Here is a 27,002-nt window from a genome sequence, read left to right on the forward strand (position 1 = left end):
GCGGTTGGGATAATGACTGCCGGCATCCCGACCATTGTCTTTTCATACTGAACCCAGTAATTACTGGTGTACTTGCAAACTGGACTTATTGTTATATGTGTAATTACTGTCTTCATTTTCCATAGCTAGTCAACAACTTTTTTGTGAGTAGACAGCCTTTGTCACCACCCCAGATGCTTCTAAGGTTATTGGTTCTAATATCTGCTGATTACCTCACTTTCAGCAAAGCTTCCTGTTGGCAGTCATGACAGTATGGCTGACATCATGACAAAATATATGGCAAAACTTGCATCAAAATATGATTGTACATGCATTTCTTCACATTTTTTGTATAAAACAAAATGGTGAAACTGCCCATGACAGTTGTTTCTAATTGGCATCCCTCTTCCATCTTCCATCATTTTTAGATTTTGTAATTTTCTTATATTTTGCTCCTTACAAATAGACTTCCCGTACACGCAAACATTGTGCATCTCATGCCCTTTTCAAATGCTATCATGTAATATCAAACAAGCTTTTGATGTCAGTAGATAGACTATGATGTGTTCCATGTTAGTACTGTACGTCTGTTTGCATAAAATGAAAGGGCCTTTCAGACTTCCTCGTAATAACATCTCATAACAGAATCATTTATAGGTAAATTGCCTATTTTATGGAGCCCTTGTTCTACACCATTACGTTCTTCCTTCCCAGTCTTCCTCCTATCGCTCATGCCTAGCAACAAGAGTTGCCAACCATGCAGTACATTTGTTGGGAAGGAACTGGTATAGGTTGTCATTCCGAGTTGTTCGCTCGCTAGCAGTTTCAGCAGCCGTGCAAACGCTATGCCGCCTCCCACTGGGAGTGTATTTTAGCTTAGCAGAAGTGCGAACGAAAGGATCGCAGAGCGGCTACAAAGTTTTGTCGTGCAGTTTTAGAGTAGCTCAATACCTACTCAGCGCTGCGATCACTTCAGACTGTTCAGTTCCTGTTTTGACGTCACAAACACACCCTGCATTCGCTCAGCCACGCCTGCGTTTTCCCTGGCACGCCTGCGTTTTTTCGAACACTCCCTGAAAACGGTCAGTTGACACCCAGAAACGCCCACTTCATGCCAATCACTCTGCGGCAGCCAGTGCGACTGAAAAGCATTGCTAGACCCTGTGTGAAACTACAACGTTCATTGTAATAGTATGTCGTGCGTGTGCATTGTGCTGCATACGCATGCGCAGAAGTGGCTTTTTTTGCCTCATCGCTGCACAGCGAACGAATGCAGCTAGCGATCAACTCGGAATAACCCCCATAAAGTGGTAGATTAAGCTCAATGATACTTGAATCATGGTCTAAGCCTAGAGATGGGCCAACAAGGTAACCCAGAGCTTATATGACTATAGACGGTGAAACGAGGCTCATGTGTAATAGCACAAAAATCACAGGATAAATAAAGCAATAGGGAAAAAAAACATTTTGAGTTTTTGAATTTTCTCTGGCATCAAAACAAACAGAGCATCATCTGCTTCTGATACAGACCAACAATTAAATAAAATGCTCCATTTCAAATTCATTTAATTATGAGCTTTCCGTACTCACTCAATCAACCAGTCAGTCATAAAAGGGTTACATGAGGTGATGTTAGCATAAATTGTATTAAGTCTCGCTTCATTTTCTTAATATATTCACTTTGAACAAAAAGAAAACTTTCTGTATGTAACATTACATTCATACATTTAATTATATTCATTGAATTCTTTCCTCTGATATACCTGCTGCAAATATTTAACTCTTTAGTTGTGACAGTTAACGCTCTGCAATTATTCTGACACGTGTGACGGGTTTAACTTGGTTACAGAATAACATTGTAGAAGTGCCAGAAAATAATTAGCTTTTCTTTATACTTTCTGGGGTCTGATGATTTTTATTTGAAGGGATGACATCTAGAGAGGCTTTTTTCTTCTTCTTCTTCTTCTTCTTCTTCTTCTTCTTCTTCTTCTTCTTCTTCTTCTTCTTCTTCTTCTTCTTCTTCTTCAAGTTTCTAGTAATTAGGCATAAAGCAGCTTCTAGAACATGGAACATCAAAATCTTAGAGTGCGTGGTAAAATAATGGGGAGAATAACACACAAAAAAGACCACAGATCCTTCTGGTCAAAAGATTAGCGCTTATTCCAAAAGGGAAGACCCTTGGACAAATCCATCAGTTTCCTGTAGCGACAGTTCCTCCTGCACTTGTAAAGTCTGTCCAGTCTCCAGCAATGACGTACAGCAAGGTGAGTCAGAGCCTTTCCTGTCATACTAAGGTATAGGCCAGAGTTTAGGCTATATAAAGTATATTTCCAGCAGTATATGCTGCTACACCTGTGTATAATGCCCACATGAACACTTTGGTTCATATATTGTGTGTAACTCTGACTCTGGTACTAGCCAGCGGCTCCTGAGCCATTTACCTCACTGCACATTCCTGGTTTCTAGCATGTATGCACGGTGGGGGGCAGGGCATGCATTGTCCCTCTGACGACTCCCACTGCGAGGGAGATAAGACATACCGTACATAGTGCTGCAGAAGAGGAGGACGTGGCTGGCCAACAGGAATCCCTATCCCTAAGTCACAATATCCCAATGCTGATTAACGACTTCCCTTTGTGGCCAGGCTGGCCATGTTATGAGTAGTGATGAATACTACAACTTCTTCTTATTCTTCTCAACCTCAACTTCTCTTAGTATTGCTTGGTAGCTGGACCTCTTTAATTTATGGATATGCAGAAGTTTAGACAGACATTGAGAAGTAATGTTTTTATTGTACCCTCTTGCAAGAAAGCGACCCTCCATCTCCTGAAGATGTAACAGTAAATTGAGAAGACCTAGGGTGATGACAATCAAAAAAATAATAAAGTATTCTGGCTGGCAGGTTTCCTAAATAATCTTTGGCCCAATTCCTAACCCACTGGGAATATGATGACATAAAAAAAATGTTTATCAACGTTATTTAACTACATAAACAATCTAGCGGGAGTATCTCATGCGAGCCCTGTGTGTGTATATAAATAACTTTAAAAGTTGAATCCTATTTTGAATAGTTTATGGTCTTTTATTTTGTTGCTCTAGTTCTTTACTATAAAAATACTGTAAAATTGTAAATATCAGTAGCATGAGTGTAAAATGATATGTTCCAAGATGACTTGCCCCCTACATTCCTAATGGAAGTGACATGAATAAGTAATAAGTGAATAACTTAAGAGTAGGAATAAAATTATCCCTATGCGCAGTGTTGTAAAGGCAGATTCCTAGAGGCCAGTGGTTCCTAGGGGGCCCGTCTGCCAACTGCTGCTGGCATATGTTTAACCTATGTTTTTTTTTCCTTTCCAGTTTGGGGTAGGTGTTGGCTATTGGGATTGGGTACCAGAGCCTCTATCATCTAGCAGAGTTCACCTGTTACAAAGTATACATGCCAATAGAGCCTACGCAGATCCTCTGCTCCCTTGGGAATTCTTCTATAGTGGTCCTCACTACTGCTGCCTGTGACTGCAGCCAGTGCTCTACCTTTGGAAGCGTTTACTGCTGTAGTAACTTAAGTGAACTAAAGTAAAGGGCCATCAGTGTTTGCTACTGATTTGTTCCAGTGCCGGGGCCGACATTGGAGGCGGGTGGGGGGCACTGCTGGGACTGCACTACTGGGCGTAGACAGAGAGGGGGCCCACCTGTGCTGCTGTGAATGAGGATCTGTATAGAAATGTCCTCAACAAAATGGACACCACCCTGGAGAAGACAAAAAAAAACCACTATGGACGAACAAATACATAGTAACACAAGGAAGCATTGCGTATTTATATAAAAGAAGTGAATGAGAAGGCAACATTATGTCTGTAGGATCATTGCAGACCAAGTAGCACACTAGGAAAACTTGGATCTAGCATCTACCCTGGGAAACTATCTGAAAATGGTGAGACAGGGCTACGGTATCTACATGTGTGAGAGGGAGGTGGCTGTTGTGTATGTATGTGATAGGGAGGAGGCTGGGGCAGGGCTGGGTATATGTGTGTGAGAGTAAACAAGAACTAGCACTATGTTATCTATCAATGTAAAGCTGTATACACATGGTGCAATATTTCTTTAGATTTTGACTATATAGTCAATATCGTAAGAAAATATAGTGCATATTGCACCGTGTTTATAGTCCTTGCGATGCCAATGCATGGTCCCGCAGGATCGGCATCGCAAGGAAAAATAGACCATGCAGGCAGCCCAACATTGACTATATCGGCAGGGCCGGGCTCCAGCCCTGTCGAATAATCAATAACGGGCTATGCGGCGCATCGCGCCGTGTGCACACAGTTTTAGGCAGATACAGTTGTATTTAGCAAAATATATTTAGTTAGAAATATATAATATTGTTATTGGTGTTAAAAATAAATATAAATTGTAAATACAAATAAAAAGGTTCTTGGACATACATGTAATGAATCCCGGACTGGAGTTTTTTTTAGACTTTATCACTCCATTGGCATAGCAGCAAGCATGGAATTACCCGGAATGTGTGGATGAGTGTCTTATCAGAGTCCTGTAGACCATATTATGCTAGAAGGTGGGTGAATCAAATCCACTAGATCTCCATATAATTGCAGTTGGTTACCAAATGAAGGAAAGCTTGCACCTGTAGTCCAGTTATTTCAGTAGTCAGTCTTTATTTGGAGCCAAGCAATGGCTAGAGAATTCAGCAGTCCATGAATAAAAATGTATTAAAAAGACAACGCATTTCCCTGGGCAAATACACCCAGCTTTTTTAGAAGTGTGGCTTGATCTTTCCTGGGAGCTGTTTTTATACCCCCTTAATGGTTGAATTAATCACACTTGTGTGATAGCTCTTAACATAATTATCCGTCCAACAAAGTAAAGTAAAAAACAGTTGACATGAGGCAATCCTATTTATATGTAGAACCTTAAAATAAATCAGTGTTTGTCTATGCTGAGGTCCGAACAAGTCACGCGATCGCAATCACATATGTGGTGACACAATGGAGGGCCATCTGTAATCCCTGGGCAATGAACACACTTCCTTCTATCATCCGGAGGTTGTTGCATCAAGCCACATCGATGACGCAACGCCTCCAGGTACCGCCCGCCCCAACATTCGGTGATTCTCAATGGAACGCACCCAGACATACGGTGGGCTACGGTGGAACGCACCCAATGAACACTGGGACAAATATCATGTGTGAACTCGTGATTGGCGCCCTCAAATGGACACTGAAACAATACATTCTTTAACAATCTCTAATCAGATAATGAGAGTATTAAAGATTGTATTATTCCAGTGTCGCACATGACAGCACATTGGAGGGACAAACTCCTTTCAGAGCCCTTGTCCCTGCAGGTGCTTACATCAGCCCAATGTGATCGCATATTGCAATGCGATCCTGGCAGTAAGATCCCGCCCAGATGACACGAATATGATCACATAATAATGAATGTGTGATCAATGATAAATAGCCCTGTTAGAGACAAATCTTTTAAATAACATAAAGCACTGAATATCAAAAAAGGGTAATTTTAACTTGTGCTAGTGTCTTTTTATGCCTCATCCTGTACACCAACGGTTACCATCAACAGTAACCCGGACAGGAGCAGGAGTCATTGTATTTCTCCTAAAGCCCCATGGTGTCTTAATCCAGCCTTTGCTGGCTGCATGGGCTTTTCACATGAAAAGAAATACTGGACATATATGTCTGTGTCAGTTTGCGCTATTTTACTTTACGCTTTAATTTACTTTAATTTAGTTTGCGCTTTGATTTCCTAGTATTATGTTTATTTTATTGCTAACTTTTCATATGCATTGTCCTTTTATTATTTTACAGCATGAGGGACATATTATAACTCCGAAGGGTATATTTTTACACATTGAATCATACAGCCAAAGAAAGACAGCCTAAAATAATAATAATAATAATAATAATAATAATAATTATTATTATTATTATTATTATTATTACTATTATAATAATAATAATAATAATAGTAATTATAATAGTAATAATGTAAATAGCACAATGCATGTCATTATTTATATAGCTATACTTATTAAGGATGAAACGAGAGGAAGAATGCATGAAGATGTATATACAAAAGTGTTTCTGCATTTATTCCCCATCCATCACACATGAATATTGAAGTAAAGCAATAACTGAATAGAAATCAGATCATTTGCTACATAATGCCCATTCATGTAATTGAAATACCAAGATACAAAGCCACTAGCTACAATCATTGAGAAAAAAGGTGTTTGGATTTCCCCTTTATGAGACAGTCTGCAAACACAGTAATGGATAAGTATGTCTGCATTCTGTATGCACCGTATGTAAGTGAAACAACAGCAAATACAGTATTCTAGTGTCAGCATGCAGAATGCCCTTTTTATTTTATTTTTTAAATAAAGACTTATCTATCTTATTTACTTTTACCAACTCCTATTGTATTTCGTATATAATGCAATATAATACCTAATGTAATTAATATCATATAATTTTGCATTGAAAAGTCATAGGGGTATATGCAATTGTGGTCGAATTCCCGAAAATGTTGAAAAACGGGACATTTTCGCCAAAAAAAAAAATTCGACAATGCAATTCAGTACTTTTCGTCAAAAAACGGACTTTCCAAATTCGACTTTTTGAAATTCGACATTTGTCAAATTCGACATTTCTGCAATGGTACAAATGCGGCAATTCAACAAAAGTATATTCAATTGAAGTTTGTAAATTCGACAACAGTGCTTTTAGACAGTAAATTCGTCATTTTCAATCCGCCACACTTTGCTGGCGGAATCTAATAAAAAAAAATTTTAAACGTTTTTTTTTGTGTTTTTTTTATTGGTAATAGCATATCTATTTATATTAGAAGGGATTAGGTACTTGGTTTGTCTATTTTGGAGGCACAAGTATTATTTATATATTTTTAAAGATATAATTTTTTTTTTTAAATGGAATGTTAAAAATCAGAAATTTTTTTGCGTGGGGTCCCCCCTCCTAAGCATAACCAGCCTCGGGCTCTTCGAGCCGGTCCTGGTTCTAAAAATCCGGTGGAAAAACTGACAGGGGATCCCCCGTATTTTTAAAACCAGCACCGGGCTCTGCGCCTGGTGCTGGTGCAAAAAATACGGGGGACAAAAAGCGTAGGGGTCCCCCATATTTTTTACACCAGCATCGGGCTCCACTAGCTGGACAGATAATGCCACAGCCGGGGGTCACTTTTATACAGCGCCCTGCGGCCGTGGCATTAAATATCCAACTAGTCACCCCTGGCCGAAGTACCCTGGGGGAGTGGGGACCCCTTCAATCAAGGGGTCCCCCCCAGCCACCCAAGGGCCAGGGGTGAAGCCCGAGGCTGTCCCCTCCATCCAAGGGCTGCGGATGGGGGGCTGATAGCCTTGAGTAAAATGATAGAATATTGTTTTTTCCAGAAGAACTACAAGTCCCAGCAAGCATCCCCCGCAAGCTGGTACTTGGAGAACCACAAGTACCAGCATGCGGGAGAAAAACGGGCCCGCTGGTACCTGTAGTTCTACTGGAAAAAAAATACCCAAATAAAAACAGGACACGCACACCATGAGAGTAAAACTTTATTTCACACATGTCGACACACACATACTTACCTATGTTCACACGCCGACCTCTGTCCACTTGTCCAAGTAGAATCCACGGTGTACCTGTGAATAAAATTATACTCATCTGATCCAGTGTCCTGTGGTCTTTTATTATAATCCACATACTTGGCAAAAAAAAAAAAAAACGAACACCCGGACCAGGCGGACTGAAAGGGGTCCCATGTTTACACATGGGACCCCTTTCCCAGAATGCAGAGACCCCCCCGTGACTGCTGTCACAGAAAGGTCTCTTCAGCCAATCAGGAAGCGCCACTTCGTGGCACTCTCCTGATTGGCTGTATGCGCTTCTGCTGGCAGACAGCGCATCGCACAGCTCCCTCCATTAGTTTCAATGGTGGGAACTTTGCGGTCTGCGGTGGGGTTACCCGCGGTCAGCCGCTGACCGCGGGTGACCTCACCGCTGACCGCAAAGTTCCCACCAGGGCCGGACTGGCCATCTGGCACTTCTGGCAGATGCCAGAAGGGCCGATGGCCACGTGGGCCGGTCCAGCGGTCACTGAGACGCGCTGCCGCTCAGTCCGGCGGCAGCGCGTCTCAGCTGTCAGGCTTGGAGAGCTGTGAGGGACGGGGGTGAGAACGCCGGGCGCCCGCCAGCACGGCTGTGTCTGGCGCGGCGCGTATAGCGGACTACAAAGCAGCCGCCGGTTCGTGAGCCAATCAGAGCTCGCGGACCGGCAGCCAATCAGAAGCCGCCGGTCCGCGAGCTCTGATTGGCTCACGAACCGGCGGCTGGTTTGAACGCTATACGCTGCCGCGCCAGACACAGCCGTGCTGGCGGGCGCCCGGCGTTCTCACCCCCGTCCCTCACAGCCCGGAGGAGGAGGAGCAGCAGCAGCAGCAACAGCAGCAGTGCAGCAGCGGTAAGCAGCTGCAGCACTGGCTGCTGTGGGGGCAATTGTATACCTGGCACTGTGGGGGCAATTGGCTGGCACTGTGGGGCAATTGTATACCTGGCACTGTGGGGGCAATTGGCTGGCAGTGTGGGGCATTTGTATACCTGGCACTGTGGGGGGCATTTGTGGATCTGGCACTGTGGGGGCATTTGTGTACCTGGCACTGTGGGGGCAATTGTTTACCTGGCACTGTGGGGGCAATTGGTTACCTGGCACTGTGGGGGCATTTGTATACCTGGCACTGTGGGGGCATCTGTATACCTGGCACTGTGGGGGCATCTGTATACCTGGCACTGTGGGGGCATTTGTATACCTGGCACTGTGGGGGCATTTGTATACATGGCACTGTGGGGGCATTTGTATACCTGGCACTGTGGGGGGCATTTGTGGATCTGGCACTGTGGGGGCATTTGTGTACCTGGCACTGTGGGGGCAATTGTTTACCTGGCACTGTGGGGGCAATTGTTTACCTGGCACTGTGGGGGCAATTGTTTACCTGGCACTGTGGGGGCATCTGTATACCTGGCACTGTGGGGGCATTTGTATACCTGGCACTGCACTATCGGGGGCATATAATGTAAATTTCGACTCATACCGGGTGCTGTAATGTGAATTTTGTCTTATACTGTGTGGTATAATGTGAAAGGGGCAGCAGTACTAGATAGTATAAGGGGTCCTACTATTGTGGTGCATAATGCGTATAAGGGGTGTATGGTGTGGTAAATTACACTGAAGACCACACCCCCTTTTGAGTGACCACGCCCCCTTTGAGTGGCCACGCCCCCTAATTACAAGCCTCACATTTCCATACCCCCACTTAAAAATTTCCACTTCAACCACTGGTTGTGTATATTTTAATAGAGAATGATGTACGCCTGTATGTTGTTAGAATATTAATTATATTTGTAAGAACATAGACTAATAAGTGGGAGGAGTCAGGAATAGTAAGGGGAGGAGTCACAGAGGTGGGCCTGTGTGCTTCAAAAATGCCAGGGCCTATTTTTAGTCCCAGTCCGGCCCTGGTTCCCACCATTGAATATAATGGAGAGGCTTTGCGATGCGCTGTCTGACAGCTCAGACGCGCATAGCCAATCAGCAGATTGCCAGGACGTTGCGCTCGCTTATTGGCTGAAGAGACCTTTCTGTGACAGCAGTCACGGGGGGGTCTCTGCATTCGGGGAAAGGGGTCCCATGTGTAAACATGGGACTCCTTTCAGTCTGCCTGGTCCGGGTGTTCGTTTTTTTGTGTGTGTCAAGTACGTGGATTATAATCTGGACACTGGATCAGGTGAGTATAATTTTATTCACAGGTACCCCGGATTCTTCAGTGACGAGGGGGGCGTGGCAGTCGGCGGGTCAACATAGGTAAGTATGTGTGTGTCGGCAGGTGTGAAATAAAGTTTTACTTTATTTCACACCTGTGTGTCTCCTATTTTTATTTGGGTATTTTTTTTCAGTAGAACTACAGGTACCAGCGGGCCCGTTTTTCTCCCGCATGCTGGTACTTGTGGTTCTCCAAGTACCAGCTTGCGGGGGAGGCTTGCTGGGACTTGTAGTACTACTGGAAAAAACAATATTCTTTCATAGTTCTCAAGGCTATCAGCCCCCCATCCGCAGCCCTTGGATGGGGGGGACAGCCTCGGGCTTCACCCCTGGCCCTTGGGTGGCTGGGGGGGACCCCTTGATTGAAGGGGTCCCCACTCCCCCAGGGTTCCTCGGCCAGGGGTGACTAGTTGGATATTTAATGCCATGGCCGCAAGGCGCTGTATAAAAGTGACCCCCGGCTGTGGCATTATCTGTCCAGCTAGTGGAGCCCGATGCTGGTGTAAAAAATACGGGGGACTCCTACTCTTTTTGTCCCCCGTATTTTTTGCACCAGCACCAGGCGCAGAGCCCGGTGCTGGTTTTAAAAATACGGGGGGATCCCCTTTCAGTTTTTTCCCCGGATTTTTAGAACCAGGACCGGCTCGAAGAGCCCGAGGCTGGTTATGCTTTGGAGGGGGGACCCCACGCAATTTTTGGGGGGTTTTTTACCGTTTTTTCCCGTTTTTTTGAAATCCGATCAAAATCCGTCAAATCGGCCGTTTTTCGACAGCGGGACTGTCGAATCCGTTTTTTATTGAATATGTTGAATTTCGGCACCCACTTGCCGGAATTCGACGGTCGAATTGTGTCGAATTAAAAAACGGGCGAAAAATTGCCGCGATTCGCCGGCAATTGCATATACCCCATAGTCTGTCATGCTTTGTGAGTGAATATATTAATTTTAAAATGATGGGCCCAATAATTAATGATTCTTATTACCAGCTGCATATTATGTGTAGTATTGTAGTGATAGTAATGAATATGCTGTTGGTATATAACATTACTCACTTCTCCAGCGAGGTCCATCGACGTTCTCTTCCTTAGCTGCTGTGTTATGCACATATGTGACGGACAGTCTGGGCATGTGCATGAAACTTTCCCGGTGGCAGGGCCAGCAACAGAGATTTTGGGGCCCAGTACACTGACATATCTGGGGCCCCCTCTACCCCCCTTAACTTGTCAGAGTGGGTATTTTTTTTTAAATAGTATATCTATATATATATATATATATATATATTTATCTATCTGCCTATCTATATATCATCCTTAGGTTTAGTTTTATGGTGGGGAACAGGAATTGCTTCTGTTTGTGCACATATTTTATGATTGACAGCCACCAGCACTGGTTTTGCCTATAACATTAACTATAAATAATTTGAAATGGTCCTGGGCCACCAATCCAAGGCACCCCTGCAAGTATCCTGAGGCACCCCAGGGTGCCACGGCACACAGTTTGAAAACTACTGGCCTAGTGTGTTCCCAGCTTAATTATTGCAGCTGGTCTGTGGGTTACAGCTCCCAGCTCCACGTCTGAAAAAAATGCAACAATGTAATTTGAGTGACAAGCTGCAGAGATAAACCCTTTCTGTGACTGCTGCACAGGGATCACACAACCTCTATTCATAGGGCTGAATTTAATTAGGGGAGAAGTTCTCACCCCATGAAGAAGTGCAAGTATATACCACACTTATGGTACCATTGGATTCGCAGATATTTTCTTGCAATACACTATATACATAGAAACATAGAATTTTACTACAGGCATTAGGGTTAATTTAGGGGTCTGGGTTAGGGTCAGGGCCAGCAACAGAAATCTTGGGGCCCAGCACACTGATATCTCTGGGGCCCCCTCAACCACCCTTAAGTTGGCAGAGGGGATCTTTAAAAAAATGGAGCCTTTCACTCAGACTGTCAGTGAGCCCGGTAGGTAGACAGAGTGATGGGGTAAAAGGAGGGGGGAGGGTTTAGGTTAGGTTTAGGGGGCCTATTAATTGTTACTTAAATTGAACAGTTGGGGCAAACACTTTAAAAAGCAATATTGGCACTGTGGACCCGTTATTTGTGTCCCTGATCCGTGGGGCCCTCCTGAACCTCGGGGCCGTGCACAAGTGTGTCCTTGACCACCCCTGTCGCCGGGCCTGCCTGACGGGGTCCCACAGGACATGGAAGGCTTCTCTGAAGCCAGAAAGCCTGTGCAGAGACACCACTGCCACTACATGGGGATTGTATCAGCCCAGGGAATGGTTTTCTTATGATTTGCCCAACTGCTAACAAAGTTGCTGCTGCGATCAATTCTGAATTACCCCCATAGTGTCAAACATTTAAGGCTCTCATTGGGCAGATTTGTTATTCTTGTCTTTCTTGCAGTTGACACTGAACCATTATTTACTTATTTTGAATCTGTAAAATCTGCAAATAAATAGATATTTTTTATTAAATTCACATTGAGAAAAGTAATTTTGAACTTTGTATCTTGTTGAGATCAAGTCAGCTTCTGTTCTCTTAGATGTTACCTAAAATAACTTGTCTATGGTTGCTTAAAATGTACACACAACTATATGCATACCTACTACACATGACTGTACCAATATGTATATTTTCAGGATTGAATTTAAAGCAAAGAATAAAAAGAAAACTTTTTTCTTTTCTTTCTCTTTTTCAGTTTCCTTCTTGTCTTCAGCTGCTTAATTTTATCAGTGTTCTCCACCATCCCTGAACATCAAGAACAAGCTTCATACTGCCTCTTTGTCCTGGTAAGTGACAACACGGAAATATCCATCATAACAGAACTGTCCAGTCATTTGTAGCATTTTCTTTCCTGAATGGTAATACATAGCACAAAATTTAGTCAAAAACTCCAAATACATTACTCAAACGTACTTATACAGTGTAGCATTTTAATGTTAAATATTTAGTAATCCATAATAACTATTCTAATATTTGTGTCAGTAGAGCAGGGTTCTTAACTGTGATTCCCAGAATTGTAGGTGCAGTGATAAAACACAGATGTGGTTTTAAATTTGGTCAGTAAGTAATTAATAGACTTGTGCTACTGACTGGAAATCTAAATTAAATACCAATGGGAACTTGAGTTTAGCTATCTAAAGGGGTCTCCACACCAGTCTTCCAGAACAACCAACAGGTCATGTTTTATGGATTTCTTTAATCATGCACATGTGCGTTAAGGGCCCTACACATATGGCGATGTGGCGCCGAGGGGCCCAATTGCCGATACGGATGGCGGGCGACATGGCGGCGGGGGGAAGTAATGGGGGAGTGAAGTTTCTTCACTCCCCCCTTCACCTGGCTCTATAGCACTGCACGCTAACATGGACGAGATTGTCCATATTGGCCTGCATGCATAAGCGACGGGGCACCAACGATGAACAAGTGTGGGGCCGCGCAACATTCATCTATGCTGCCTCCGCATTGAATGATATGAACGAGTTCTCGTTCATTAATGAACAAGAACGTTCATATTGTTCAGTGAAATCTGCCAGTGTGTAGGGCCCAATAGTCTATTTTGCTGAGTCAGTAATTATTCCACTTACTTCCATAGACATTAATCCTCAAAACATGATATTTTGGGAAAAGTATTATTCTTATATCCCTAACCCTTGATCTGGTGCTTAACTTCCTTCTGCGGCTTAATCCTAACCTCCTCCCGCAGCCTAAACCTAACCCACTCATATCCACAGCCTAACCTTAATGTCAACATTCTGACAATGTCAACATCTCACATGTTGACAGCCTGAGAATTTTTCCTCAACATATTGCCTGTTGACATTTTAACAGTGTCAACATCATAATGGTCAATATTGTGGTGTTGACATTATGGATATTGACATTACAAATGATGACTTAATGACTTCATCTAATTATGACTTGCTTTATACTTTTGACAAGCTTGTCCGTGTGTTGGTACATTTCCCCTATGTCTTTTATATGTCTACTAGCTGAAGTACCCGGTGTTGCCCGGGTTTAAATTTTTAAGTTATCAATGAGTTGGATGTAACTGTCAATATAGTAAAAAATAATAAGTAGCTTAGTAGCTCTTCCAACACACCCATGAGGTGGCTGCCCCGTGTTGTTTTTGTTTTTGCGGTGTTGCCGGTAGCTCTAATACCCAATTTTTCGTTTCTGTTCAGTTTTATAATCACTTTTCCATTGCAAGATGGGTTTAAAGTTTTCCTCCTGTTATCAATGTTGCTATTCTAAGGCTTTTAAGTGCACAGCATTTTTTGTCTTTCCCCCTCCATTTCTGTCAGTTATTTTAGTTAATTGATTTATGGTTATTTCAGTCAGTTATTTCAGGTAATTGAATTATGGTAATTTCTGTCAGTTATTACAGTTATTAAAGTTTTCAATCAAATCCATCCAGTGGAATGCCAAGAACAGGCTCCCTTTGTCAAAGTTTTGCCCAGCATACACCAATGGGAGGTCCAACCGGGACCCCGACCCCCTAGTATGTTTTCTGGGATCCAGTGTTACAACTTTGTGAAGTTTTCTTCCAAATCCATCCAGTGGAAGAGCCAGAACAGGCTCCCTGGGTCACAGTTCTGTCTGGCGCATTCCACAGTGAAGTCCGACCGACTCCTACCCCCTAGTATGTCTTCTGTGAAGTTTTCTAACAAATCCATCCAGTGGAATGCTAAGAACAGGCTCCCTTTGTCAAAGTTTTGCCCAGCGTACACCGATGGGAGGTCCAATTAAGACCCCAACCCCCTAGTATGTTTTCTGGGATCCAGCATTACAACTTTGAAGTTTTTCTCAAAATCCATCCAGTGGAAGGCCCAGAACAGGCTCCCCGGGTAAAAGTTCTGCCCAGTGTACACCAGTGGGAGGTCCAACTGGGACTCCAACCCCCTAGTATGTCTTTTGGGATCCAATGTTACCACTTTATAAAGTTTTCTACCAAATACATCCAGTGGAAGAGCCAGAACAGGCTTCCTGGGTCAATGTTCTGCCCGGCGCATTCCGCAGTGAGGTCCGACCGACTCCTACCCCCTAGTATGTCTTCTAGGATGCAATGTTTTCACTCTGTGAAGTTTTCTACCAAATCCATCCAGTGACAAGCCCAGAACAGGCACCCCGGGTCACAGTTCTGGCCAGCGTACACCAATGGGAGGTATGGCTGGGACCCCAAGCCCCTAGTATATCATCTGGGAGCCAATGTTACCACTCTGTGAACTTATCTTCCGAATCCATCCAGTGGAAGGCCCAGAACAGGCTCCCTGGGTCAAAGGTATGTCCAGGGCATTCTGCCGTGAGGCCTGACCAGGACTCCAACCCACTTAAAACCTGGCCAGGATCCAACTGGACCGCCTTGCTTTGGTTTTATCCCAAGTTTTGCAGGGGTGTCCGAATGCACATAACCAGACAGCCAGACAAACAAACAAACAAACAAACAAACAAACACACAAACAGACAGACAGACCGACCAGTGAATTTTATACAGTATATATCTCAGATATATAGCCCTGGTCCCGAAAGGGGTGGATTTTTTCTTTAGTTTAAACCCAGCCAGTAATTTATGTTGGATTAAGAAGGGTGTGTGTGTGTGTGTGTGTGTGTGTGTGTGTGTGTGTGTGTGTGTGTGTGTGTGTATATATATATAGAGAGAGAGAGAGAGAGAGAGAGAGAGAGAGAGAGAGAGAGAGAGAGAGAGAGCGTTTCAAACCAATGTTAAGTTCTTTTGTGGACAGAGTTCATTGTTCTGAAGAAAGTAAAATAAACAATGGAATTACATTTAAAGCTCAAATATGGGTTTTAACTTTCCATCTTTAAAGGGCTTTGATCACCACATCAAATATATTTACCCAGCTGTAAATATGCGCCCAGGTTCATTTACAATGTGCTTGAATACTAACTTTTTACCTTCCCTCACACATTATGAAAACTACCTTTCTTGCTACTGTCTGAGCTCTACTAGACAAGTTCTGCTGCCTTCATGCCTGGTTTCTCTGTAGCATAACAATTCTGCGTTTCTGTCTGCCCAGAGATCATCAGCAGTGTGCAGGAACAGGATCTGATTAGCCTGTAGCTATAACAGGAAACTAAAATGTGGTTCAATAGAATGTGTGTTGGTGATTCAATAGAATGTGTGTCATTGGTAGAATATTTGTAATAAAAACTGCCTCATAATATTTTATTTATATCATTGCTCTCCCCCTTTTCAATGAATCATATTGAATAATATTGAATAAAAGTAGGATATTCTGGACAATGGAGTTTATCGCTACATAACTATATACTACGTTCCCAAAAGTAAAAAATCTAAGTGAAAGGTTTACTTAATATTTTATTAAATTGTTTTATAGCCATATAAAATTAAAATATAAAGCAGAATGAAATCTTATGTACTGTATATATAAAGGCAGAGCGGTAAAGGATGGTTTACCCAAATGGGCAATTTTAAGACTTTATGACGTGATATATAAAAATAACAATTTGCATCTGTTTATGAAAGAGAATGTTATTTCAAAGTACAGCCTATCACATTTGGTCCATCTCATTAATTCATTTGACTTTTCCCCTTTTTTTTCAAAATACTTACAGATGTAGCCACCTTTATCTTAACTGGCTGAGGCGTTTGTCCCGATCGAGCATACGCAGCGTACCGGGGCGTAGGGAGGCGCGCCTAGTCACAGAGAGGCGTACCTAATCGCACTGAGGCAGACAGAACGTTTGGCGTTACCTTTACGTGTAATACCTGTGATCATCCACCAGATGTCGCTTTTTACAATCACCACTGCACATGCGTGTGGTCTCCCGTAAAATACAATACTGAAATATATAATAAGGACTACTTTACTAAGGCGTCTCATTACGCTGCATACAGTAAATACTCATTACGCTGCATTATGTAATACAGTATATACGGTACAGATGCAAATAGTAGAGCATACAGTATATGATCCATCTACAGTACTTTATGAATATGAGAGCGTCCAAGTCCCGCAGACAAAACAACATAAAACCAGTAGTGTACACTGTCGCAAATGGACGTGTTAGAAGTTCACTATTGCCTCTTGAGATTAGGAATTTTGTACAGTATGTTAGCGTCCTAATCCGGTAGCCATTACAGCATAATCAAAACCAATGGATTTATTCATCTGTCTGCGGCGAAGTGGTGAAGTGTTCCGCTTCCTGTACTCAGAGTCCCGAGTTCGATTCTTAAAGTACGAATGCATGTTAGTTTTTTCCAGACACTTTATTATTTTTTTTATTCACATAAACCGGGGAAAAGCTGCAGGAGCGGTTCTACTGTTAAGGTTCTATGCACCGTACAGTACACAAACAATTCTGTAGCAGGGCAGACTCAATAGAAATGGCTACCACCTATGACTCCTTGCCCCACGGAGGCCCTAGGCCACGGAGCAAGTAACAGTCCAGATTTTGCAGGCTATGGGACAATGCTGTAGGAGCGTCACAATCCCCTAGCTAAAATACACAGGGGCGATAGGAATAAGCGAGGTTTATGCACATTACGGTACACCGGACTCGATCGCATAGCACACTGGCAAAATGGCCGCCGCCCCTGAACCCCCACCATGTGGCAGGCAGCGCTCGGATATGGAGTGAGAGATGGCATAAGTTTTGCAGGCTACGGGGCAATGCTGAAGGAGCGTCACAATCCCCTAGCCAAAATACACAGGGGCGATAGAGATAAGCGAGGTCTATGCACATTATGTTACACCGGGCTCGATCGCATAGCAAACTGACAAAACACAAGTTTTACATAAAGCAGGGCAAAGCTGCAGGAGAGTTTCTACTGTCAAGGTTCTATGCACCGTACGGTACACATACAATTCTATAGCAGGGCAGACTCAATTGAAATGGCTACCGCCTGTGACTCCTAGCTCCATGGAGCCATTCGGCTATGGAGCAAGTAACAGCACAGATTTTGCAGGCTACGGGGCAATGCTGAAGGAGCGTCAGATTCCCCTAATTAAAATACACAGGGGCGATAGGGATAAGCGAGGTCTATGCACATAACGATACACCGGACCCCATCGCATCGCAAAGTGACAAAATGTCCGAGGCACGTGAACCCCTGCCTTGTGGCAGCACTCAGCTATGGAGCGAGCAACGGCATAGGTTTTGCAGGCTATGGGGTAATGCTGAAGGAGCGTCATAATCCCCTAGCTAAAATACACAGGGGTGATAGGGATAAGTGAGGTCTATGCACATAACGATACACAGCAAAGTTCCCCATGGTTTTGATTATGCCTTTTCTTTGAGAACGGTATTTTCCACTGCCTTGCCCTACCCCCATTCCACTTTCCCCTTCCCCCCCTGGGAGCCTGCAAAGTACATGCAGTAGACAGGGAGGGAGTCCCGATCAGGTTACAAGACATGTGCAACAGTATACTACTGTATGTAGGAAAATCCCCCACCCACTCTGATTTATGTGAAACCTGTGTGCACCCTTCCATTGAATGTATAACAAAGAAAAAATAATAATAAAGTGAATGTCACGGGAATATATAAAAAAAAAAAAAAGGTTGGCACTTTGGTACTCAAACCTGGGACTCTCAGCGTGGGAGGTGGGAGACTTCATTGCTAGGTTGGTATTGAAGGAGAGACAATTAGCTACCAGAGGGTACCAACCCCAAGTTTCTGTGACCCCCACAAGGCTCATGGCAAGCATCGGAACCCATGGTGGGTCTGAATTAACCGGGCCCATTATAGTCTATGGGAAAATGGGTCCACTTTGCATACTGATATCTCTGGTTCTGGGTGTCCCAGAGACTCAGGACTGGTACCATACAAAAGAGGAGACTGTTGGCTTTCGGGCAGACCAACCTCTAGTTTATGTGACACTGGAAAGGGAAACGGGAAGCAACCGTGTATCAGGTCCCCTCCAGTTGTCCGCCTGGCTTGCACAGGATGCAGGGTTTCTGGCTAGATAGGAAATACTGTACAGAAATGCTAAGCATGGTAATTTGACATCCAGGAACATAGGGAGGAGTTTTTATCTCTCTCCATTATACTTAGAAAAATTACACTTGCCACTGTACGTTACAAGCTGTTCATGCTAATTAGTACACTAGTAGAACATACTGTACAGAGATACTAAGTACAGTGATTTGGCATCCACGAACTTAGGGAGGAGCTTTAATCTCTCTCCATTGTAATCTTTCTAAGTATAATGGAGAGAGATAATAGTTCCTCCCTAAGTTCCTGGTTGCCAAATTACCGTCCTTAGTATCTCTGTACTCTATGTTCTACTAGTGTACTAATTAGTGTTATGTTTCCTGTACTCCAGACCGGAGGAGATCTTATGGCAGGGATCTGAGTACAGGAAAATAAGCTGGTTGTGGGAGCTGGATAGCCTAGTAACCCCTGGCGCCCTAACTCCGTTGTCTCGCCCGTGTTATCAGAAATCCCCTGCGAGACTATGGTTGCTTGAGCCCATGGCAGCCGCGTTCGAAGGGCGGATTATGTCTGCCCAACCCCGATGCCCCCCCAGGTCTTAATGGGAGACAAGGGGAAGTCCGAGACAGGGTGATAACAAGGGGCCCTCTGACTAAGCAACCAGGCCAGGGGTTACAAGCTAACTAACTAAATCAAAAGGTATGTGCGGACTAGCCGCCAGGAAAAAGGACAACCAAGGATCCACTGATCCGACACTCCTATCCGGCACCGCCGGACACCAGAGTGGATCTGTGGAAGCGGAATCCTCCGCAAAGCTCCAGAACACAATTAAACAAAATAATAAACAGAAGCGGACAAGCCGCAACACACGGCTGCGCCGCGACTCACGAACACCACCAGATGTTAAAGGTGCTCGGTCAGACTCCAGGAACAGATGGTAACTTCCGAGTACAGGATCTCTGAGGACAGGAACAACCGAAAAGACCGGGACTGGGAACTCTCTGCAGCAGACACAGGCAAACAGGAAGCTATCACCGGCGTCTGTAAGAAGTCCTGAGGGTGCCTTTATTCAGGCACCCTCCAATCAGGATCCAGACAGGACAATCAAATAGAAATGCCGTGCAGCTTGCATGCTGCACGGCCAGCACATAATCAGGGTAATGAGAATAGACCCAGCAACGGGGAACGCGGCTGAACGTGGCGTCCCCGTTGCTAAGGTCAGAGCGGCTCCGTGCGCCCGGCGTCTTAGCGTTGCCAGGGAGCCGGCGGCTGAACGCGCGCGGCGTCCCTGGTTGCTAGGCGCCGGGCCGCACGGCCGAGCGGACCCCGGCGCCTAACAGTACCCCCCCCTTGAGGAGGGGTCAAGGAACCCCTAAAGCCAGGTTTCCGAGGAAATTCACGAAAAAATGCCCTTTTGAGCTTTGGGGCATGAAGGTCTTCATCCAGGACCCACGACCTTTCCTCTGGCCCATAACCTCTCCAATGCACCAAAAAATAAAGCCGACCCCGGGACAACTTGGAATCGAGAACCTTCTCAACCAAGAACTCTTGCTGACCCTGTACATTAACTGGTGATCTCCCCTGAGATTTTTTACGAGGAAATCTGCTGGACGAAACATATGGTTTAAGCAATGAGCAATGGAAGGTATTTCCGATCCGTAAAGTTTTTGGTAAACGTAACCGGAAAGCAACTGGATTGACTTTTTTGATAATGAGAAATGGTCCAATATATCTAGGACCCAATCTGGCTGAGGTTTGTCGAAGTTTGATGTTGCGAGTCGACAACCACACCCTGTCTCCTACTTTAAAAGTGCACGGCCGCCGTAGCCTGTCAGAAAATTTTTTTTCCCGGAAAGCTGCTTTTCTGAGAGCCAGGTGCACTTTTTTCCAAATAAGTTTAAGATGAGAGGTCAGGGCCAGAGAGGAGACAGAGGAATGTTGAAAAAATGAATTAGCTCTGGGGTGGAAACCAAAAACTGCAAAAAATGGAGACACATTGGTGGAGGAATGACAGGCATTATTATAAGCAAACTCCGCCAATGGAAGAAACTCAGACCAGTCATTTTGGAGTTTGGCCGAGTACAAACGCAAATATTGTTTTAGAGATTGGTTAACTCGCTCAGTCTGTCCATTGGATTGTGGATGATAGCCGGAGGTTAATGATAATTTCATCTTTAATGAAGCACAAAAAGACTTCCAAAATTGCGCAATGAATTGTGGACCCCTGTCAGAAACAATATCAGTGGGTAACCCATGGAGTCTGAAAACATGACGGAGGAACAAGACTGCCAATCCCTGGGCAGATGGCAATCGGGGAAGAGCAATAAAATGGGCCATCTTGCTAAAACGGTCCACTACCACCCATATGACTCGGTATCCGGCTGACAGAGGGAGATCCACCACAAAATCCATGGAGATATGCGACCATGGCCTAAGAGGAACTTTCAAGGGCATAAGTTGACCAATAGGCAAAGAACGGGGAACTTTATGCTGTGCACAGACCTGACACGAAAAAACAAACTCTTTAATGTCTTTGGAAAGACCAGGCCACCATACTGAGCGGGATACTAATTCCAAAGTCTTAGCGATTCCCGGATGCCCTGCAACTTTGCTATCATGAAATTCCGCCAAAACAGTTGCTCTCAAAAACTCAGGAACAAAAAGACGACTAGCAGGAGTATTTCCCGGAGCTTGATGTTGAAGCAGCTTTAATTGGGAAAATACATCCTGTGTGAGACCTGCCTGAATGACTGAAGGCGGAAGTATGGGAGTAACAGGACTGTTGTCTTGAACCGGAAGGAAACTGCGTGACAGGGCATCTGCCTTGGTATTCTTGGAACCTGGTCTGAAGGTGATAATGAATTTGAAACGAGTAAAAAATAAAGCCCAACGAGCCTGTCGGGCATTCAGTCGTTTAGCCGATTCAATGTATTGAAGATTCTTGTGATCAGTCAAAACTGAAATGGTGTGGGTAGCTCCTTCAAGCCAATGTCTCCACTCCTCGAAAGCCCATTTAATAGCCAGCAATTCCCGGTTACCAACATCGTAGTTGGATTCTGCAGATGAGAATTTCCTGGACATAAAGGCACAAGGATGTAACTCAAGGGAATCTGGATCCTTCTGAGAAAGGATAGCCCCTACTCCAACCTCCGAGGCATCCACCTCAATAATGAAAGGTAATTCTGGGTTGGGATGTCTAAGGACAGGGGCTGAGACAAAGGCTTGTTTTAGGGCCTGAAAAGATAACTCCGCTTCACATGACCAATTGGTAGGATCTGCTCCCTTCTTAGTAAGTGCCACAATGGGAGCAACTAGGTCCGAGAAAGAGTGAATAAATCTTCTATAGTAGTTTGCAAACCCTAAAAAGCGCTGAATTGCTTTTAAATTGGTGGGTTGCGCCCAACTAAGGATGGCTTGGAGCTTTTTTGGTTCCATTCGGAATCCCCGAGGGGAAATAATGTACCCTAAAAAGGATACTTCCGTGACATGAAATTCACACTTCTCCAGCTTGGCATATAAGTGATTTTCACGTAATCTCTTTAGCACCTGACGCACCTGGGTAACATGTTGTTCCACGGAGTCAGAATATATCAAAATATCGTCTAAATAGACCACGACGAATCTTCCCAGAAACTCACGGAGCACATCATTAATGAGATCCTGGAAAACTGCCGGAGCGTTAGATAGGCCGAATGGCATGACCAGATACTCATAGTGGCCCGACTGAGTACTAAATGCCGTTTTCCACTCATCCCCTGACCTGATTCTGATGAGGTTATATGCTCCTCTAAGATCAATCTTAGAAAAAATAACAGCCGAACGTAGCTGATCAAAGAGGACAGAGATCAGCGGCAGAGGGTAAGTATTCTTTACTGAAATTTTATTCAAAGCTCTAAAGTCAATGCAGGGTCTGAGTGAACCATCCTTCTTCTCTACGAAGAAGAAACCTGCACTTAAAGGGGATTTAGATGGCCTGATAAACCCTTTCCCAAGGCTTTCTTTCACATACTCATTCATGGCCACAGTTTCAGGACCAGACAATGCATATAACCTTCCTTTAGGCAACGTGGCACCAGGAATTAACTCAATGGCACAATCATAAGGCCTATGGGGAGGCAAAATATCCGCATTGCCCTTGGAAAACACATCAACAAAATCCTGGTATTCCCCAGGAATATGTGCGGAACTGGCGGCAGCTACTCGGATAGGAAGCGTAATACATTCTTTATCACAGATGGTACCCCATTGTAGGATCTCCCCAGACTGCCAATCAATGACGGGATTATGAAAGGCCAGCCAAGGATGACCCAGAACCACAGGAACTGCTGGACAATGGGTAAGGAAAAACTCAATTTTTTCAGAATGCAGAGCTCCCACCGAGAGCAAAACAGGAGGTGTACATAGAGAAATAACCCCATTGGATAAAGGACTCCCATCTAAACCATGCATGGTGATACACCTACCTAAGGTTAGCTGAGGAATACCTAAGGCCTTGGCCCATGTTAAATCCATAAAGTTTCCTGCAGCTCCACTGTCCACAAAAGCAGAGACCGAGGAACAGAGGCTGCCATAGGAAACTTTAGCAGGAACCAACAGTGAATTATTTGAGGAGATGAGCTGCAGACCAAAGTGAACCCCCTCACAATTCACTTGGTCAGGAAGTTTCCCAACTTGTTTGGACAACTACGGGCAAAATGTCCCTTACCTCCGCAGTATAAACACAGACCATAATTTTGCCTCCTGGTTCTTTCTTCCGGAGACAATTTGGAGAGACCAATCTGCATAGGCTCCTCTATGTCTACAGGAATGGAAGGAACCCAGGGAGAGGACCCGACAGATGCCCCTTTTTCAGCCCTCCGCTCTCTGAGCCGACGATCTATTTTAATAGATAGCTCCATGAGGTTATCGAGGGTCTCAGGAGCGGGATACTGGAGGAGACTGTCTTTTATAGATTCCAATAAGCCGAGGCGAAACTGACTGCGCAGGGCTGGGTCATTCCAGCCACAGTCGTTCGACCAACGGCGAAACTCCGTACAATAATTCTCTGCGGGATTCCTACCCTGTCTAAGAGCACGCAACTGACTTTCTGCGGACGCCTCTCTATCAGGGTCGTCATACAATAGCCCTAAAGATTTTAAAAAGGCGTCTACAGACGATAAGGCCGGATCGTCTGTCTTTAAACCAAAAGCCCAGGTCTGAGGATCCCCCTGAAGTAGAGAAATAATAATCCCAACCCGCTGAGCCTCTGTACCTGAGGTAACTGGTCTTAAACGAAAATACAGTTTGCAAGATTCTTTAAAATTAAAAAACTGTTTTCTATCCCCAGAAAAACGGTCAGGCAGATGCATTTTTGGTTCAGGGATGACCCTCGGGGAAGTCCGTAACAGATCTTCCTGTGACCTCACCCGGAGGGACAGATCCTGAACCATCTGAGTAAGTTCCTGAATCTGACTAACAAGAAGCTGGCCAGGGTTTGGCCCAACACCGGTGGGATTCATAAGGCCGACAAAAATCTCCCAACTAAAAAGTGAAAAAATTTACTGTAAGTTAAATCTTTTCTTTTGTAGGCCGGTGATAATGTTTTGTTTCCTGTACTCCAGACCGGAGGAGATCTTATGGCAGGGATCTGAGTACAGGAAAATAAGCTGGTTGTGGGAGCTGGATAGCCTAGTAACCCCTGGCGCCCTAACTCCGTTGTCTCGCCCGTGTTATCAGAAATCCCCTGCGAGACTATGGTTGCTTGAGCCCATGGCAGCCGCGTTCGAAGGGCGGATTATGTCTGCCCAACCCCGATGCCCCCGCAGGTCTTAATGGGAGACAAGGGGAAGTCCGAGACAGGGTGATAACAAGGGGCCCTCTGACTAAGCAACCAGGCCAGGGGTTACAAGCTAACTAACTAAATCAAAAGGTATGTGCGGACTAGCCGCCAGGAAAAAGGACAACCAAGGATCCACTGATCCGACACTCCTATCCGGCACCGCCGGACACCAGAGTGGATCTGTGGAAGCGGAATCCTCCGCAAAGCTCCAGAACACAATTAAACAAAATAATAAACAGAAGCGGACAAGCCGCAACACACGGCTGCGCCGCGACTCACGAACACCACCAGATGTTAAAGGTGCTCGGTCAGACTCCAGGAACAGATGGTAACTTCCGAGTACAGGATCTCTGAGGACAGGAACAACCGAAAAGACCGGGACTGGGAACTCTCTGCAGCAGACACAGGCAAACAGGAAGCTATCACCGGCGTCTGTAAGAAGTCCTGAGGGTGCCTTTATTCAGGCACCCTCCAATCAGGATCCAGACAGGACAATCAAATAGAAATGCCGTGCAGCTTGCATGCTGCACGGCCAGCACATAATCAGGGTAATGAGAATAGACCCAGCAACGGGGAACGCGGCTGAACGTGGCGTCCCCGTTGCTAAGGTCAGAGCGGCTCCGTGCGCCCGGCGTCTTAGCGTTGCCAGGGAGCCGGCGGCTGAACGCGCACGGCGTCCCTGGTTGCTAGGCGCCGGGCCGCACGGCCGAGCGGACCCCGGCGCCTAACAATTAGCACGAACAGCTTGTAACATACAGTGGCAAGTTTAATCTTTCTATGTATAATGGAGAGATAAAAGCTTCTCCCTAAGTTCCTAGATGCCAAATCACCGTCCTTAGTATCTCTGTACAGTATGTTCTACTAGTGTACTAATTAGCACGAACAGCTTTTAACTGGATGCCAAATCACCGTACTTAGTATCTCTGTACAGTATGTTCTATTAGGGTACTAATTAGCACGAACAGCTTGTAACGTACAGCAAGTTTAATCCTATGTATAATGGAGAGAGATAAAAGCTCGTCTCTAAGTTCCTGGATGCCAAATCACCGCACTTAGGCCAGTATTTACTGAAAATCCGAGTTTGGCCGATTTGTGTTTTTTTTCCTAAGTCCCAACACGGGAATTCACTAAGCACAAATCTCGGCAGTGTTTGGGACATTCGTAATGGTTTGAACAGCAAAGTACTCAAATACGAATGAATAGACCATCGGTCAAATGCGGCTGTTATTTCCTACAACACGGGTATTCACTATTCATTCGTATTTGGGTGTTAGTCTCTGAGTGCTCAAGTGCGGATGTATTTTTTTGCGAATCGTTAAAAAAAGCAGCAAAAAAATAGACCTGCTTTTTCCAGTCGAGTTTGGATAACCATGCACGGATCAGTGAGATCTGTGCATGGTTATCTATGGGAAAGGGTCTGTTTAATGTAAAAACTGGGGGGGGAAATTGCGTGGGGTCCCCCCTCCTAAGCATAACCAGCCTCGGGCTCTTTGAGCCGGTCCTGGTTGCAAAAATATGGGGGGGAAATTGACAGGGGTTCCCCCATATTTTAACAACCAGCACCGGGCTCTGCGCCTGGTCCTGGTGCCAAAAATATGGGGGACAAAAAGCGTAGGGGTCCCCCGTATTTTTGGAACCAGCACCGGGCTCCACTAGTCAGAGAGATAATGCCACTGCCGGGGGACACTTTTATATAGGTCCCTGTGGTCCTGGCATTAAATCACTAACTAGTCACCCCTGGCCGGGGTACCCTGGAGGAGTGGGAACCCCTTAAATCAAGGGGTCCCCCCCCCCTCCAGCCACCCAAGGGCCAGAGGTGAAGCCCGAGGCTGTCCCCCCCATCCAAGGGCTGCGGATGGGGCGCTGATAGCCTTGTGAAAAAAATAGAATATTGTTTTATGTAGCAGTACTACAAGTCCCAGCAAGCCTCCCCCGCAAGCTGGTACTTGGAGAACCACAAGTACCAGCATGCGGTGGAAAAACGGGCCCGCTGGTACCTGTAGTACTACTACAAAAAAAATACCCAAATAAAAACAGAACTCACACACCTTGAAATTACAATTTTATTACATACATGCACACCTACATTCACACATACTTACCTATGTTCACACGAGGGTCGGTCCACTTCTCCAAGTAGAATCCATGGGTTACCTGAAATTAAAATTATACTCACAAAAATCCAGTGTAGATCTGTCCTCTTCTGAGCTTGTAATCCACGTACTTGGCAAAAAAACAAACCGGAAACCCGACCACGCACTGAAAGGGGTCCCATGTTTACACGTAGCAGTACTACAAGTACCAGCTTGCGGGGGAGGCTTGCTGGGACTTGTAGTACTGCTACAAAAAACAATATTCTATTTTTTTCACAAGGCTATCAACCCCCCATCCGCAGCCCTTGGATGGGGGGGACAGC

The 27,002-nt window shown here is 44.8% G+C and overlaps 1 protein-coding gene across 2 annotated transcripts in view; it reads left to right on the top strand.

The window, feature by feature from the left end:
* Positions 1-27,002, top strand: part of KCNQ5 (potassium voltage-gated channel subfamily Q member 5) — a 1,045,273-nt gene that overhangs the window by 625,798 nt on the left and 392,473 nt on the right. For both annotated transcript variants that reach the window (XM_063916808.1, XM_063916809.1), the window contains exon 2: positions 12,551-12,641. In XM_063916808.1, coding sequence (XP_063772878.1) covers positions 12,551-12,641 — 91 coding nt within the window. The remainder of the gene's footprint in view (positions 1-12,550; positions 12,642-27,002) is intronic.

This window comes from Pseudophryne corroboree, chromosome 4 (genome assembly GCF_028390025.1).
Source record: "Pseudophryne corroboree isolate aPseCor3 chromosome 4, aPseCor3.hap2, whole genome shotgun sequence".
NCBI classification, from domain to species: Eukaryota; Metazoa; Chordata; class Amphibia; order Anura; family Myobatrachidae; genus Pseudophryne; species Pseudophryne corroboree.